Here is a 16,891-nt window from a genome sequence, read left to right on the forward strand (position 1 = left end):
AGGACTGTATAGCGAATATCCGTGTAATCGGACAGCTACGTGTTTAACCTGAAAATCGAGTATGAATATGCGTAACCATAATATGATACTGTGTACCGGAAGTAAAATATTGATATCAAAACGTGCGGAAACAAACCAGTTAAACAAAATATTAGTTTCATTTCTTTATTCACATGCATGAATTAATGATAAAGCAGTTAAATAAAGATTTATAAATACATGTAATGGCTACAACTGTCTACGAATTTCGAGTAAATACTCAGAAAATATTGACAGTATCCCGCAGTATCTGCATCTGCATTTTTGTTTTATGAATCCCCTATGAATGTTTTTTCTTGTTTCTGACTTTTAGATACACATGTTTGGTGTTCAGTCCCTTTTATCTCTAATGCCAATGAGTTTGTTTAAGAAATATGAATATATGAATCTGGTTAGATATTCTATGATTTACACCTGTTTTGACTTTTGACTTGATCCTGATGCTATTTGACAAGTATGGTAAAATACTAAACATAACCTACCAGTATTTGCTGGAAATCTTAAAATATCTTTTTTTTCTGATATTCAAAGCAAACATATGCTATACGCTATAGTATACCAGCAGTATAAGAATACAATATACGTGTTAGACGTTTGTCAGAATTCCAGATTCTAAGATAACTGCTGTGCATATTATTTTATCTTGCCTCCTACAAGATTGGTCAGTAGACGTCACGTGGAGACAGGATATATTCATTATCCTGCAAGTACATTTCAGATATGAATTTTGATAAAAACAAAATGGCTGCCGCATCGCTAGCGTAATTGAATTAAGTCAGATTTTAAGCTATAGATATGGATTTCCTCGACAGCGTATATCCCGTATCCTGTCATCAACAAGCAGTGTAACTAATAATGTTTCTGTGTATGTATCGTCAGTTTGCATAATTACACTCGATATTAATCCAGCGTTTTCTGTTTTGGTGAAATTATGACAACAGACACCAACAAAAATGGCAAGTTCATCTGGACTTGATTTAAAAATGTTAACAATTCTGTGTGTAACTAATTCTTTTCTGCAAAATGTTAGTTAGCATAGTCACAATCACCCAAAACATACAACCGTAAATTATTTTAATCTATTTTCAACTGTAAACCAAGTCCTTAACCAAAATGTCAACACGAAATGTTATTAGCTTTAAAAGAAATGAATAAATAGAAAAAATACCCAGAGCATACGTAACTAAACAACATTACACGAAAAAAATGTTAATAATGTAAATGACAGATTAAAGAACATTGTTTCTGATGTTACTTCTCATCACTTTTGATTATGAGAGATATATAAATGGCTATATAATTGCGATGGCTTTAACTTTTGAACAATATTTATAAACATTCACTACAACAACAAACATAATGGTACATAATAAAGTCTTTGAAATAGTTCAGCCATATTCATATTACAAACAACCATATAAATTTGTTAAATGAATATTCGCTATCCTTTTACCTTCCGTCTACCCGGTTTTCCCAAACTGTCTTTTAATTCTGTACATGCTGCGCTGAATAAGCAATATTCGAAGGTCAATAGTTACTCTTCCTGTATAACGTCAAAGAAGAAAAGTACTTTTGAGAAGGTCTAGCAAGATATTGAGTTTGTTTAACTTCCAGTGATTCTTACCGGAACACATATTGTTCATATAGTGGTAAACCATCAACCCTTCCGCAAATAAAAACCTCTCATTTGAAAAAGTCTGTTTTGGTTAACTGAGATAAGTGAGCTGGTTCTTAGGCTTACCAGTGACTGGCACAGAAAGCATTGTACATTTGTATTTAAATTTTTGCGTTACATTTTAAACTTTATGTCTTTTCTACTGTTTTCAAACGGAATTCATATCAATATACAACACATAATTGATAAAGCTGACGGAGGTGCCATGTCTTTATACACTGCATTATTTCGGATATAGACAAAAGAAATTGCAAACAATAAACATAGCTTGTGGCTTCATATACTTATCTGATAAACATCACTACACATTTCATCTGGACATATAATGCGATAGATCGGAGCTACAGCACAAAACATTTTTTTCTGTACTGCTGTCATAGTAAATGTGTATTCTCAATTTTCAAAAGATCGCAATTTTCAGCCTGCAAGAAATTCAGCGTTGAAGATACTGTCTTTAAACCGTTCCTCTAAAACATTATCGAAGTGTTCATTTAGGGCAACTGTAAAATGGTTCTTCCAGTCACCAGATTCACCTGGAATTAACGTTGACAAACATAACGTAGTTTCAAATAGCAGTCATATGAAAAAAGTTATAACACAGTTACAGCTAAGAAAATTGATCAAATTGTAGTTCATAAAATTATACAAGCGAGATCTTGAGTAAACTGTCATTAAATAGTAAATGGAAAACCGTTGAGAATAACAAAATAACTACCTTTTCTGTATAAGAAAGATTTTCCATCACTGTCTTTTAATAATGACTCGACTTCTCCTGTATCTATGTCTGCTTTCATTTTCGTCACATTGCATTTGTCCAAAATTTCCTTTAGACGCTCTTCTGTGTTGTTTACTTCAAGAAAGTCTTGAATTCTTCGTAGTTCTTTCAATCCGTTCTGCAATTTAGATGATTACACTGTTGTATAAGTAAATGCGAAGAACATGTCGCCAGTAGCTAATATTTTTGTATTTCTTACGCTAATTTGTAATATATGGTTTTGGCTTTCTATGAAATAAAACAAAAAATTCACCGTCAATGTAATATTATATTTTAACAAGAGAATACATGGACTTGCTTCTTAATTAATATGTATTACGGTTTTCGTTTTAAGATTTTGGTATACTGAAATAAAACTGCGAATCAAATCTTGATAATTGTACGATAAAAATATGTTCTTTAATTTTAAAAGAAAAAGATGAACATCTCTTAATCACACAGAACTACTTTCAAATAATGCTTTTGCGATGTCATTTTTGTAGCGTGGGTGAAATTACGTTGATAGTACTGCAAAGATATAAATTAATTTTAAAGAATATGTGTGTTTGCATCAATCTATCTTTCACTTATATATCAATATTGCACATGATGTTCGTGCCCTTAAGGGTTAGGATCTTGGTGCTCTGACTTCAGACAAATTGTTGAGTTTACCTTAGATTGACCCTAATTTAATGATTTTACTTGATATGATCTGGTATTTTGTCACTAATGTTAAGTCGTTCTCAGCGGGGAGTGATTTTATTTTCATTGTCTTGTCTAACTTGTTGAAAATAGAGTTAGTGCGAGGTTGGCATTCGCTAAACGCGTTTAAACCCCCAATTTCCTATATAAAGGTTACTGACCGTTCAAAGGCGACGCCCCTATTTTCAACATTTTTTCTGTCTGTCTCGTATTGTGTTTCGTATGTTGTCTTCTTTGTTGGCGTTACTTTCCTCGTTCTCCTCACTACCCCGATCGCCCCCTCCCACCCTTTGCCCGTGCATCTGCGCTCCCTTACATTTGCACCCCCTCTCCTTTTACTAGGAGTAAGTTACCGTGCCCAGCATAATTTTGGCCGCCAGTAATCCGTAGGTGGTGCCTGACTTTCGTTTTTACCTGCTTGTTTTTATGTGCGTAGGTGTGTCTTGGGCGGTGCCACAAAGTGTAGTTTTTTTTGTAACTTGTGTGAATGTTAAGTTTTGTGTGTGTGTTTGTCTTTAGTACGTAGATGTCTGCGCTGCTGTGGTTTACGTTGTAGGGTTACTGATTTTAAAGAATGTGGTTTTCCCTTTTGAATATTCGTCCTTGCTCCACCTTTCCCAAACATCCTTCCCTTTTATCTACCCCTTACCTCTTCCCGCCCCCTTTTTCTGTACTTTGAATATAATTAAAATTTACTTGTTGGATTTTTGAAGCAACCCGACTACAATATTTTCCGTGACAGCATCATTTTGTTGTTGGCCTACTTTGAAATGCAGGCTCTTTAATTATCTGTCATATGTTGACTAAGGAAAAAAAAACAATTAATCTCCATCCTGAAGACTTTCAAAGTGAAAACTGAGTTAAGTCGTTTAAAACTTACAGTCTTTAAATGCTCAAAGTGAACGATGAGCACGTTCAGTTCCTTGTTTTCTTTCAAAGCCTTCTCCCAGGAGTTGTAATAATCGAAAAAAGATCCACAGGGCACTGAAGAAAAAGAGTGAAAAAAACATCAGCTAGATCTTCACCATCAAAACACAAGTTTTCAGCGTATACTTATTGTCTATTAGCCTTTTTTATATTGCGGTTGACGACATTACACATACAAGGCTAACGGAGGTTCCGGTAGTTCTTTGTCAAGTTATCTTAAGCATTGTTTGACACGAAATTTTTCAAAAACATACCGAATGATATTTAAAACTTCTCAATCAGAATGACATTATCTATCATAATGAAAAACCCTTTCAGAAGTCAGTTTCATGGCAAAAATAAGCAAAGAAAATTTTAAAATTAATTCCGGACAGTCGTCATTCTTGTGCATTGTACTCCCATTAGGAATACCTGCCTACATGTCAAAATCTATAGAAATATCTTCAGTTCTGCACAACGAAAAGTTAAAGAAAACAGGGAAAATAACTAGAAAATAGCCAACAGTGAGTTATGGTTCTTATCTATATTAGTATATTCAGCAACGATTTTACTGTTTTGCGAACTGTCGCAGAAAAGACATATGTATATGTAACTTACATTTTCCATTGACCCAGATATCAAAGAAATTGTTCCATGATAAGTTTGACCGGTTCAGCATCTCGAAATTTTGTACATGATACTTATATGAAACCATTGCGTCCTTAGGATCACGGGTTAAGACGATAATTTTTCCTCCTTGTTCTAAATGATCGAAGGGTAGTCGGTTAATTCTGTGATGTGAATTTAGGACTCGACTGTGTTCTACTTTTTCTAATGGCTCAAGTGGAACAAGATCCATCAGCGTTGGTTGTACAGTCTTCATGGACTCTACAGATCCGGGTGTAACCAGAAAATATACCAAATTCGACAACCAGTGTGTACCTTGATTGAAAATATATTAAAGGCAACCTGTAATAAACTAATAAATATGTATGCAAATCTACTGAATTAGGTCCAATGCCTTAAATAGTTGTATTTGGAATGATTACATTTTATTGTGCCTCATTCAAACTTATCGTTTGCCATTATATGTTCATCAGTCCAATAATTCTGATAATATACAGCACCACTTAATTGAATTTATAAGTTGGAGTTTTGACGATTCGACACGAAAAAGGACCATGCATCGCTGAACGGAAGTTAATTTGTACAACAGATCCTAATGACTGTTTTCTGATCAAATTTAATAGCATTCATAAGCAGTTCATAAATAGTTGTTTTAGGGGTTGAAATTATCTTTTGCAGGTTTGCTTGCCAACTGCTGCCATGCCATTTCTTGACATTTCTTGGAGTTTGTGTCCTTTAAATAATAATGTGTATTTCTTTTATTTTCAAGGCGTAATAAGTTCAAGAGTACCTTAATGAACAAAGTTTCAACTGTTGTCAATAAACATTTTACTTCAATGAGACGGGGGAGTTGTTTGTTATCAATCACTTGAATGAAACTACATAAGCACCGGCTCACAAAGAAAATTTGTGAAAACTCGGCATACACGAGGTGCAATGACCTCTCTTCTCGTTCAGGTTTGCAACTCATGTCATTAAGACGCAATACACTTAAACAATTAAAGCAATACACATTATCTAAAGAATACAAATTCAAGACAACTGAAAGTTGCGTTCTTCTTGCACGTTGTCTCAAAATTATTTGATCTAATCCTTCAGTTGTGTAAAATGTGATATAGCGGTCACGAAAATCTACTTATTTTTGTTTGTTTTGGGTTTAACGCCGTTTTTTACAGTATTTCAGTCATGTAACGGCGGGCAGTTAACCTAACCAGTGTTCCTGGATTCTGTACCAGTACAAACCTGTTCTCCGCAAGTAACTTCCAACTTCCCCACATGAATTATCAGAGGTGGAGGACTAATGATTTCAGACACAATGTCTTTTATCAAATCGTCACGGAGAACATATGCCCCGCCCGGAGATCGAACTCGCGATCCGGCGATCCGTAGGCCAACGCTCTCTCTACTGAGCTAAGCGGGCGGGTTCAGCTACGTTTGAAGCTAATTACAGATATGACCCCAGGAGAATGACCTTGAACATCCCCCCCACCAACAAAGTCACTTGAAAATCTCATAAAGCAATAAAATGTACCACGCCGACGCGCGGCTTTGTAATTGACGGGCAGGCATTCAGGATGTATAATAATAATAACTTCTTAAATACTTATATTAAGTTGATATTAGTTTGCAAACTAATATCTATACATTGTACATGTAATGTACACGTATGAAATACGTTAATTAAACAGCTAGCGAAGAATGGCCATTAAAAATAAAAATGTATCGTACCTGTTTTTGGATAACTGCATAAGAGAATATCACCTTTCTTGTATTTAAACTCGCGAATCATTTTGAGTTGTTTCTCGTGTTCCATATGTTGAAGTGTGGCTGGCAATATCAGCTCTTCGTGTTGTATTAAGTCAAATCCAACCCCATTCTCATCTCGAACCTCTATCCTTTCCCATTCCATGTTTCTGAAGTCATTTTTTAAAAATAATATTGATTCAAAGGTTTACATAAATGTATATTTTTTAATTTTCTTTCATTGTGGACTATCCAGTTTTTACTTTCAGCGGTTTGTATATATTAATCAAAAATCCAATGCTGGACATGACATGACGTAAACTGGACATATCATATGCAATAAAATGAAGTCAACTGATTCAGAACCAATATAAGAACAAAGAAATTAACGTTAATTAAGTGACTTCATACCGACTTTATTCAAAGTCGCAAGGTAGTCATATTGACCCTTTGCCTTGGGCAGTGGATCAATACAACTAACCCCAGTAAAAATAATAGGTGCCTGCGTCACCGAATGGTTAAGGTCGCTGACTGAGAATCACTGGTTCAAAATCTCAATGTTGTAGAATTCTTCCTGTTAAGATGCCATTCAGTTGGCTAATGAAAGGTCGGTGGTTCTACTGTCCGTAGTATGTAGTGTAGATAATTGTAGTACGACAGGGAACGTTACTCCGTGGTACGTAGTATACTTACCATATCTTTGTAACCTTTGCACTCCTATCACTATTTTATTATTCTTTTCTAATTATTTTACTGTACTGACCAATCGATGCATCGACATCAACCATGACCATGTTTATGATTGATGTCTGTACATCTATCGTTCAGCGCAGCTGTTATTTATCTATTAAAATATATTATTGACATATATTTTACAGGTAATAATTATGTCATGTTATTCCTTATACTTTGTTTTAACTGTTCATATACTTTTTATGTAACTTAGTGCTGATTATACCATGTTTCTAAGATGTTTTGTAATGTCGTCCGTCAGTTCAGTCATTGTCATTATTATACATGTATGTTTACATTTCATTTGATAATTTTTAAAATATGTTCGGATGACCATGTTTATGATTGATGTCTGTACATCTATCGTTCAGCGCAGCTGTTATTTATCTATTAAAATATATTATTGACATATATTTTACAGATCCTGTTGTTTCTCTACCTTGCGGTGAGAACCTACGACCCACCTATGATAAATGCCATAGTATACATGTATATATCAATACCACAATAATAAGTACTATGGCATAGACCGATACACAAACAGCCACATCGGTGACATACGCCTTAGTACAAAAAATTGTACTCAAGAGGTGAATATCATTATAGTTTTGGACTGGTCGATATCCCCTCCGAGTATAAACAAGAAAAGGTTCAAAATGTGGTGGAAAAGTTTTCTTCTTCGCGTATGTAATGACCAACGAAATCAGTTGGGCGAGAATCACGTTAGAATAAAGCGACGGATAAAAAAAGAAATACATACATAAGTGGGATAACGACAACAAACCGCGCATGGTTGCAAAACGCGCATGCGTCAATTAGTTACCTTTTATAGATGTCGGAAATTCCAACATTTACATATCATTTAAGTTCAATATTGCGACGTATCCTACCGTACAGTATGACGTAGCAGGGTTGTCAACATTATGTAACAAACAACAAAATGATTATTAGCCTGATATCATATATGTCGCCTTTATTTCCGTTTATGTGGCCTTGAAAACTATCAAGTGGACACGTCTGCGGATGAAATAACGATGTAGTAGTTTCATTTAACTGGAACTGGTTAGTGCAATTTGAATTCGTATATTTTTTCTTATTTACATAGGTTACACTTACCCCATGAGACTGCAATGTTTAATGCAATTTTGTTCAAAATAATTAATTACCTTGAAATAGAAAGTTTTGAGGTATGGTTCAAAATATTTAATTCATGTAAAGCAAGTAGACAGACATACAAATAAACAAAAATCGCCAGCAGAACATTTAAAATAATGTTTCAATATAAAACATATGCAACAAAACTCCCTGTAACTTAGTGTTTCCTTTTGTAGTCATCATTGCTTTCAAGTTAAAATTGTTAGTTAGACATGCACTTCAGAGGAAGCAAAACAGCATGTATATCCTGAACCTATTTCTGATGTTTATTTGATTAAAATTCTAATCTTACATATCCCTTTTAGAGTTATTGCAGCCTTTCAGTCACTGCCCTTGTGATAACTAACGAGAAAAATGAATGCCGTTCTTTAAAATTCAAACTATGTTTGAAGTGGATAAAATGTGTAAGGAACCGAGTAGCTCTGTCAAAAGAGTTCGTCTTGTAAGCGAAAGGCCCCGGGTTCGAGTCCTGGTCACGCTGTACATTTTTCTCACCCAGTGACATATCCCTCATGGAGCAGCCTATAAGTCATTTACCAGGCAAAAAAAACCCCACAGTATCATAAGTTACTTTTTGTGGCAACATACATTGAAATGGCTGCTTCAATATTTGACATATATATGAGTTAAGGTCTCACAATTCTTTCTACGGCACGCACCATTTGAAATATTAATACAAAAGTTAATTGTGCAGAATTTGATCATATTTGCATCATTTTTTTCTACAAACGTTATTTGTACTGTTTTGAAATTACTTTAACCATGCACCTACTGCTGTCATGGTCAGAGCAGATCTGTATCCTAAATACAGATAAATAGGCTCCAACTGATGTCATGTTTAACAACAGGTAAAGTAGGTCTGCACAAGTACTATAGATAACCAGGCCCCAACTGTTGTCATGGTTGTGTAACAACAGTTAGAGCATGGTGTGTATAAGTACTGTAGATAACAAGGCCTCAACTGTTGTCATGGTTGTGTAACAAAGGCTAGAGCATGGTCTGTATTAGTACTATAGATACCAATGACCAAACTTTTCCTATGGTTGTGTTACAACAGCTAGAGCATGGTCTGTATCAGTACAATAGATAAACCTGCTCCGGCTGTTGTCATTGTCCGGTAGCAACAGCTAGAGCATAGTCTATATCATTACAATAGATAAACATGCTGCGGCTGTTTTCATTGACCGGTAACAACAGCTAGAGCATGGTCTGTATCAGTACTATAGATAACCAGGCCCCAACTCTTTTCATGGTTGTGTTACAACAGCAGCAGTATGGTATAAATCAGTACAATAGATAGAAATGCTCCAGCTGTTGTTATGGTCCGGTTACAACAGACAGAGCATGGTTTGTATCAATATTATAGATAACAAGGCCCCAACTGTTGTCTTGGTTGTGTAACAACAACTAGAGCATGGTCTGTATCTGTACTAAATATAACCAGGTCCCAACTGCTTTCATGATTGTGTTACAACAGCTGGAACATTGTCTGTATCAGTACTTTAGATAACCATGCCCAAACTTTTGTCATGGTTGTGTTACAGCAGCTACATCAGGGTCTGCATCAGTACTTTAGATACCCAGACCCCAATTATTGTCATGGTTGTGTTACAAAAGGTACAGCATGGTCTGTATCAGAACTATAGATAATCACACCCCTACTGTTATCATGATTGTGTAACAACAGTTTGGGCATGGTCTGTAGCAGTACTATATGTAAACAGGCTCTGACTGTGGCCATGGTCCGGTAACAATAGCCGGAGAATAATCTGTATTAGTACTAACGATAACCTGGCCTCAAATGTTGTCATGGTTGTGTAACAACAGCTAGAGCATGGTCTGTATTAGTACTATAGATAAACAGGCTACGGCTGTTGTCATTGTCAGCCAACAACAGCTACAGCATGGTCTGCATCAGTTCTGTAGATAACCAGGTCCCAACTATTCTCATAGTTGTGTAACAACAACTAAAGCATGGTCTGTATTAGTACTACAGATATCCAGGACCCAACGATTGTCATGGTTGTGTTACAACAGCTAGAGCATGGCCTGTATCAGTACAATATATAAACATGCTCCGGCTGTTGTCATGGTCCAGTAGCACAGCTAGAGCATGGTCTATATCAGTGCAAAAGATAAAATGCTCCGGCTGTTGTCATGGACCGGTAACAACAGCTGGAGCATGGTCTGTATTAGTATTATAAATACACAGGCCCCAACTGTTGTCATGGTTGTGTAACAACAACTGGAGCATGGTCTGTAATAGTACTATAGATGAACATGGTCCGGCTTTTGTCATGGTCCTGTTACAACAGCTAAAGCATGGTCTGTATCAGTAATGTTACAAGGCCCCAAATATTCTCATGGTTGTGTAACAACAGCTAGAGCATGGTCTGTATCAGTACTATAGATAACAAGGCCCCAACTGTTTTCGTGATTGTTTACAACAGCAAGAGCATGGTCTGTATCAGTACAATAGATAAACCTGCTCAGGCTGTTGTCATTGCCCGGTAGCAACAGTTAAAGCATAGTCTATATCATTACAAGAGATAAATATGCTGCGGTTGTTGTCATTGACCGGTAACAACAGCTAGAGCATGGTCTGAATCAGTACTAAATACTAGAGATGCTTTGAGAAAAGCGCATGTCTCCCACAACTGCAAATTTGAAAAATGTCTAGTTTTTCTCGATGGCTATGATAAATAGATCCAATCAGTAATTCAAGGGCCATAATTCAAAAGTGCCTGAGAGGATTTGGCTAGTTATCGAACTTGGCCGAGGTCTCATGGTCAAACACATTTTGTTCATTTGTTTGTTTTGGGTTTAACGCCGTTTTTCAACAGTATTTCAGTCAGCATTTTGTTCAAGTTTGGTGAAGATCAGATGAGAAATGTTCGACTTAGAGTGCGGACAAGCTCGAAAAATGTCTATTTTTTCTCGATGGCTGTTATGAGTGGATCCAATCAGTAATTCAACGGCCATAATTCAAAAGTGCCTAGGCGGATTTGGCTAGTTATCGAACTTGGCCGAGGTCTCATGGTCAAACACATTTTGTTCAAGATTAGTGAGGATCAGATGAGAAATGTTCGACTTAGAGCGCGGACAAGCTTGAAAAATTCTAGTTTTTCTCGATGGATGTGATGAGTGGATCCAATTAGTAATTAAAGGGCCATAATTCAAAAGTGCCTGGGCGGATTTGGCTACTTATCGAACTTGGCCGAGGTCTTATAGTCAAACACATTTTGTTCAAGTTTGGTGAGGATCAGATGAGAAATGTTCGACTTAGAGCGCGGACAAGCTTGAAAAATTCTAGTTTTTCTCGATGGATGTGATGAGTGGATCCAATTAGTAATTAAAGGGCCATAATTCAAAAGTGCCTGGGCGGATTTGGCTACTAATCGAACTTGGCCGAGGTCTTATAGTCAAACACATTTTGTTCAAGTTTGGTGAGGATCAGATGAGAAATGTTCGACTTAGAGCGCGGACAAACTTGAAAAATTCTAGTTTTTCCCGATGGATGTGACGAGTGGATCCAATTAGTAATTAAAGGGCCATTATTCAGAAGTGTCTGGGCGGATTTGGCTAGTTATCGAACTTGGCCGAGGTCTCATGGTCAAACACATTTTGTTTAAGTTTGGTGAGGACCAGATGAGAAATGTTCGACTTAGAGTGCGGACAAGCTTGAAAAATTCTAGTTTTTCTCGATGTATGTGATGAGTGGATCCAATTAGTAATTAAAGGGCCATAATTCAAAAGTGCCTGGGCGGATTTGCCTAGTTATCGAACTTGGCCGAGGTCTCATGTTCAAACACATTTTTTTCAAGTTTGGTGAAGATCAGATGAGAAATGTTAGACTTAAGAGTGCGGACAAGCTTTGTGACACACACACACACACACACACACACAGACTGGAGTAAATCAATATGTCTCCCACACCACTGTGTGATGGGAGACATAATAACCAGGCCCCAACTGTTTTCATGGTTGTGTTACAACAGCTGGAGATGGTATAAATCAGTACAATGGTTAAAAATGCTCCAGCTGTTGTCATGATTCGGTTACAACAGAAAGAGCATGATTTGTATCAGTACTATAGAAAATAAGGCCCCAACTGTTGTCATGGTTGTGTAACAACAGCTAAAGCATGATCTGTATCTGTACTAAATAAAACCAGGCCCCAACTGCTTTCATGGTTGTGTTACAACAGCTGGGGCATTGTCTGTATCAGTACTTTAGATAACAATGCCCAAACTTTTGTTATGATTGTTTTACAACAGCTACATCATGGTCTGTAGCAGAACTTTAGATACCCTGGCCCCAGCTGTTGTCATGGTTGTGTAACAACCGCTATAGTATGGTCAGGTCTAGATACCAGGCCCCAACTGTTGTCATGGTTGTGTTGCAACAGCTACATAATTATACATGTTACAATAGCTAACATGCTACATGTTATAATAGCTGAAGCATTGCCTGTATCAGTACTATAGATAACCAGACCCCAACTGTTGTCATGGTTGGGTAACAACAGTTAGAGCATGTTCTGTATAAGTACTATAGGTAAACATGCTCTGACTGTGGTCATGGTCTGGTACCAAGAGCCGAAGACTAATCTGTATCAGTACTAATGATAACCTGGCCCTAACTGATGTCATGGTTGTGTAAGAACAGATAGCTATAGAGCATGGTCTGTATTACTACTATAGATAAACAGGCCCCAACAATTGTCAAGGTTGCGTTACAACACCTTGAGCATGATATGTATCAGTACTATAGATAAACATGCTCCAGCTGTTGTCATGATCCGGAAACAACAGCTGGAGCATGGTCTGTATCAGTACTATAGATGAACATGCTCCGGCTGTTGTCATGGTCCGGTTACAACAGCTACAGCATGGTCTGTATTAGTACTGTAGATACCTAGGACCCAACTTCCTTCATGGTTGTGTTACAACAGCCAGAGGATGGTCTGTATCAGTACAATATCCTGCTACGTTGTCATGGTCCGGAAGCAACAGCTTGAGCAAGGTCTTTATCAGTACAATAGATAAAATGCTCCGGCTGTTGTCATGGACTGGTAACAACAGACAGAGCATTGTTTGTATCAGTACTACAGATAACCAGGCCCCAACTGTTTTCATGACTGTGTAACAACAGCTAGCGCATGGTTTGTATCAGCACTAAATGTAACCAGGGCCCATAGTTCTGTTACAACAGCTGGAGCATCTTCAGTACCAGTACTATAGATAACAAGGCCCCAACTGTTGTCATGATTGTGCTACAACAGGTGGAGCATGTTCTGCATCACTCCTTTAGATAACCAGGCCCCAACGGTTGTCATGGTTGTGTACCAACAGTAAGAGCATGATCGATGTGGGTTCGAGCGGCGTTGAATTCTTCATGTGAGGAAGCCATCAAGCTGGCTTACGGAAGGTCGGTGGTTCTACCAAGGTCCCCGCTCGTGATGAAATAATGCACGGAGGGGCACCTTGGGTCTTCATCCACCATCAAAGCTGGAAAGTCGCCATATGACCTATAATTGTGTCGGTGCGACCTTAAACCCAACAAAATAAATAAAATAAAGTAAGAGCATGATCTTTATCCGTACTATAGGTAAACATGCTCTGACTGTTGTCATGGTCCGGAACCAATAGACGGAGCATGGTCTGTATCATTGCTTAAGATAACCTGGTCCCAACTGTTCTCATGGTTGTGTAAGAACAGGTAGAGCATGGTCTGTATTAGTACTATAGATAAACAGGCCCCAACAATTGTCAAGGTTGCGTTACAACAGCTGGAGCATGGTATGTATCAGTACTATATATAAACATTCTATGGCTGTTGTCATGGTCCGGTAACAACAGCTACAGCATGGTCTGTATCAGTATTGTAGATAACCAGGTCCCAACTATTGTCGTGGTTGTGTAACAACAGCTAGAGCATGGTCTGTATCAGTACAATAAACCTGCTCCGGCTGTTGTCCTGGTCTGGTAGCAACAGCTAGAGCATGTTCTGTATCAGTACAATAGATAAACATGCTCCGCCTGTTGTCATTGACCGGTAACAACAGATAGAGCATGGTTTCCTTCAGTACTAAAAGTAACCAGGCCCCAATTGTTGTCGTGGTTGTGTAACAACAGCTAGAACATGGTTTGTACCAGGACTATAGACAACCAGGCCCAAAATGTTATCATGGTTGTGTTACAACAGCTAGAGAATCGTCTATATTAGTACTATGGATAAACAGGCCACAACTGTTGTCATGTTTGTTTTGTTTTGGGTTTAGCGCCGTTTTTCAACAGTGTTTCAGTCATGTAACGGCGGGCAGTTTACCTAACTAGTGTTCCTGGATACTGTACCAGTACAAACCTGTTCTCCACAAGTTACTGCCAACTTCCCCACATGAATCAGAGGTGGAGGACTAATGATTTCAGACACAATGTCGTTTATCAAATAGTCATGGAGAACACACGCCCCGCCCGAGGATCGAACTCGCGACCCCGCGATCCGTAGACCGGCGCTCTACCTACTGAGCTAAGCGGGCGGGTTGTTGTCATGTTTGTGTAACAACAGCTAGAGTACGGTCTGTATCAGTACTATAGATACACAGGACCCAACTATTCTCATGGTTGTGTAACAACAATTAGATCATTGTTTGTATCAGTACTATAGATAAACATGCTCTGACTATTGTCATGGTTCGGTACCAACAGCCGGAGCATCTGTTTCAGTATTAAAGATAATTAGGCACCAACTGTTATCATGGTTTTAATACAACAGCTGGAGCATTGTCTGTATCAGAATCATACCTGCTGCAGATGCTATAACCGAACCATTACAAAAGACGGAGCATGGTTATCTATAGCACTCATATATACCATTCTGTAGATGTTATTATCGAACCATTGTAAAAGTCGGAGCATGGTTATCTATAGTACTCATATATACCATGCTCCAACTGTTGTTACCGAACCACAACAACAGCCAGAACATGCTTATCGGTAATACTGATATCGAGGGGTTAAAGCCAGAACGATATATGTTTATTTTTCAAATAGTGGAGAGAAAGCAAAAGAAGGTTTTAGAAACATAAAACTTTTCATTGAATGGGAATATTTAGGTATGATTTAGTTATATCATAGTCAATAATGTTGTTATAATATAGGAAGACTATAAAAGGACTTCTCACAAATTAAATTGGTTTTATAGTTAAAATTGTACTTAACTCAATCTGGCATACAACAAAATGCAAAATAATTCGAAGGTTCAAATGTGTTATGTGCACTTAGTACTCTAAAAAATTGCAATAATGTTGATTTTATTGGATGCCATATTGTCACAAGTGCACTTATAACAGACCTGTCAAACCCTATGACATGATTTACAAAGACTAAGGAAATACGTGCACTTAGTACAAATAGAAATGTTGAGTAAAAGGTGTATAAATTACAGATTATGTTTAAAATTGTATAACAATTACACCACAAAAAGTTGCAACAATCCATTCCAGATATTAGTAAAAGAACGTTTTCCCATCTGTTTCTAGTATATAGTACCTCTTAAAACAAAAAAAAACTCTTTTGTACTTATAACAACTATTCAATATCAGAGTTATCACTTACTTCCAACATGTCTGGTTCTGATAGGCAGTCTCTGGCTGCTTTTTCAGAATAAATATTCTTGAAATACTGATGGAATTCTGAAGATATTGTTCCATCAGAACAAAGCTAGAGAAGGTCCTTCCTTTTTTGTATAATTGGAAGTTTTGCATCGTAGATCGGCAGTAAATCAGATTTTATTGAAACTCCTTTCCTTGATGATTTCAGTTTTATATAGCGGAAATGTAGGTCATAGAAACATATTCATTTCCAGGTCTACCTTCCGTAAATTTTAACCTTTTAGTTTTTTCCACTTTTCTGTCCCTTTTTATCTTAGCTTTTTTGGAATTCATACGTTGCAATGCTCTTTATTGAAAGAAAAACGTTCACTGGTAAATGGTTATTTGTAATACCGATATATACCGTGCTCTTCATGTTCATTTCAAACCATGACAACAGTTGGGACATGGTTATCTATAGTACTCATATTTACCTTGATCCAGCAGTTTTTATCGAACCACAACAACAGCCAGAACATAGACATCTGTAATACGGATATAAACCATGCTCTTCCTGTTGTTACCAAACCATGACAACAGTTAGGGCATGGTTATCTATATAACTCATATATACCGTACTCAATCTTTTGCTACTGAACCACCACTACAGTCGTTTAACTATAGTACTGATAAATACTACACTCTTCCTATAGTACTCATATATCATGTTACAGTTGCTGCTACCGAACCATAACTACAGCACGGCTTTTGTTATCAAACTACGAAAAATGTCAGGGCATGGTTATTTATATTACTCTTGTATACCATGTTCCAGCTGTTGCTACTGGTGGCCATGGTAAACTATAGTACTGATATATACCATGCTCCAGCTGTTGTCACCGAACTATGACATTAGTTAGAGCATTATTATCAATAGAACTCATATATATCGAACCTCAACAAC

The 16,891-nt window shown here is 37.1% G+C and overlaps 1 protein-coding gene across 2 annotated transcripts in view; it reads right to left on the bottom strand.

Annotated features, from left to right (window-relative positions):
• LOC123554159 (sulfotransferase 1C2-like) overlaps positions 1 to 16,891 on the bottom strand; it is a 34,888-nt gene that overhangs the window by 161 nt on the left and 17,836 nt on the right. Inside the window, exons 2-6 of one of the 2 annotated variants that reach the window (XR_006686953.2) lie at positions 6,432 to 6,616; positions 4,695 to 5,018; positions 4,051 to 4,154; positions 2,430 to 2,607; positions 1,493 to 2,247 (exon numbers count right to left, since the gene is read on the bottom strand). Coding sequence is in view for 1 of the 2 variants with exons in the window: in XM_045344098.2 (XP_045200033.2) it covers positions 2,132 to 2,247; positions 2,430 to 2,607; positions 4,051 to 4,154; positions 4,695 to 5,018; positions 6,432 to 6,612 (903 nt within the window). In the remaining variant the exon portion in view is untranslated. Of the gene's footprint in view, positions 1 to 151; positions 2,248 to 2,429; positions 2,608 to 4,050; positions 4,155 to 4,694; positions 5,019 to 6,431; positions 6,617 to 16,891 lie in introns of those variants that run through there. The other variant, XM_045344098.2, reaches the window with a different exon arrangement.

This window comes from Mercenaria mercenaria, chromosome 7 (assembly GCF_021730395.1).
Source record: "Mercenaria mercenaria strain notata chromosome 7, MADL_Memer_1, whole genome shotgun sequence".
NCBI classification, from domain to species: domain Eukaryota; kingdom Metazoa; phylum Mollusca; class Bivalvia; order Venerida; family Veneridae; genus Mercenaria; species Mercenaria mercenaria.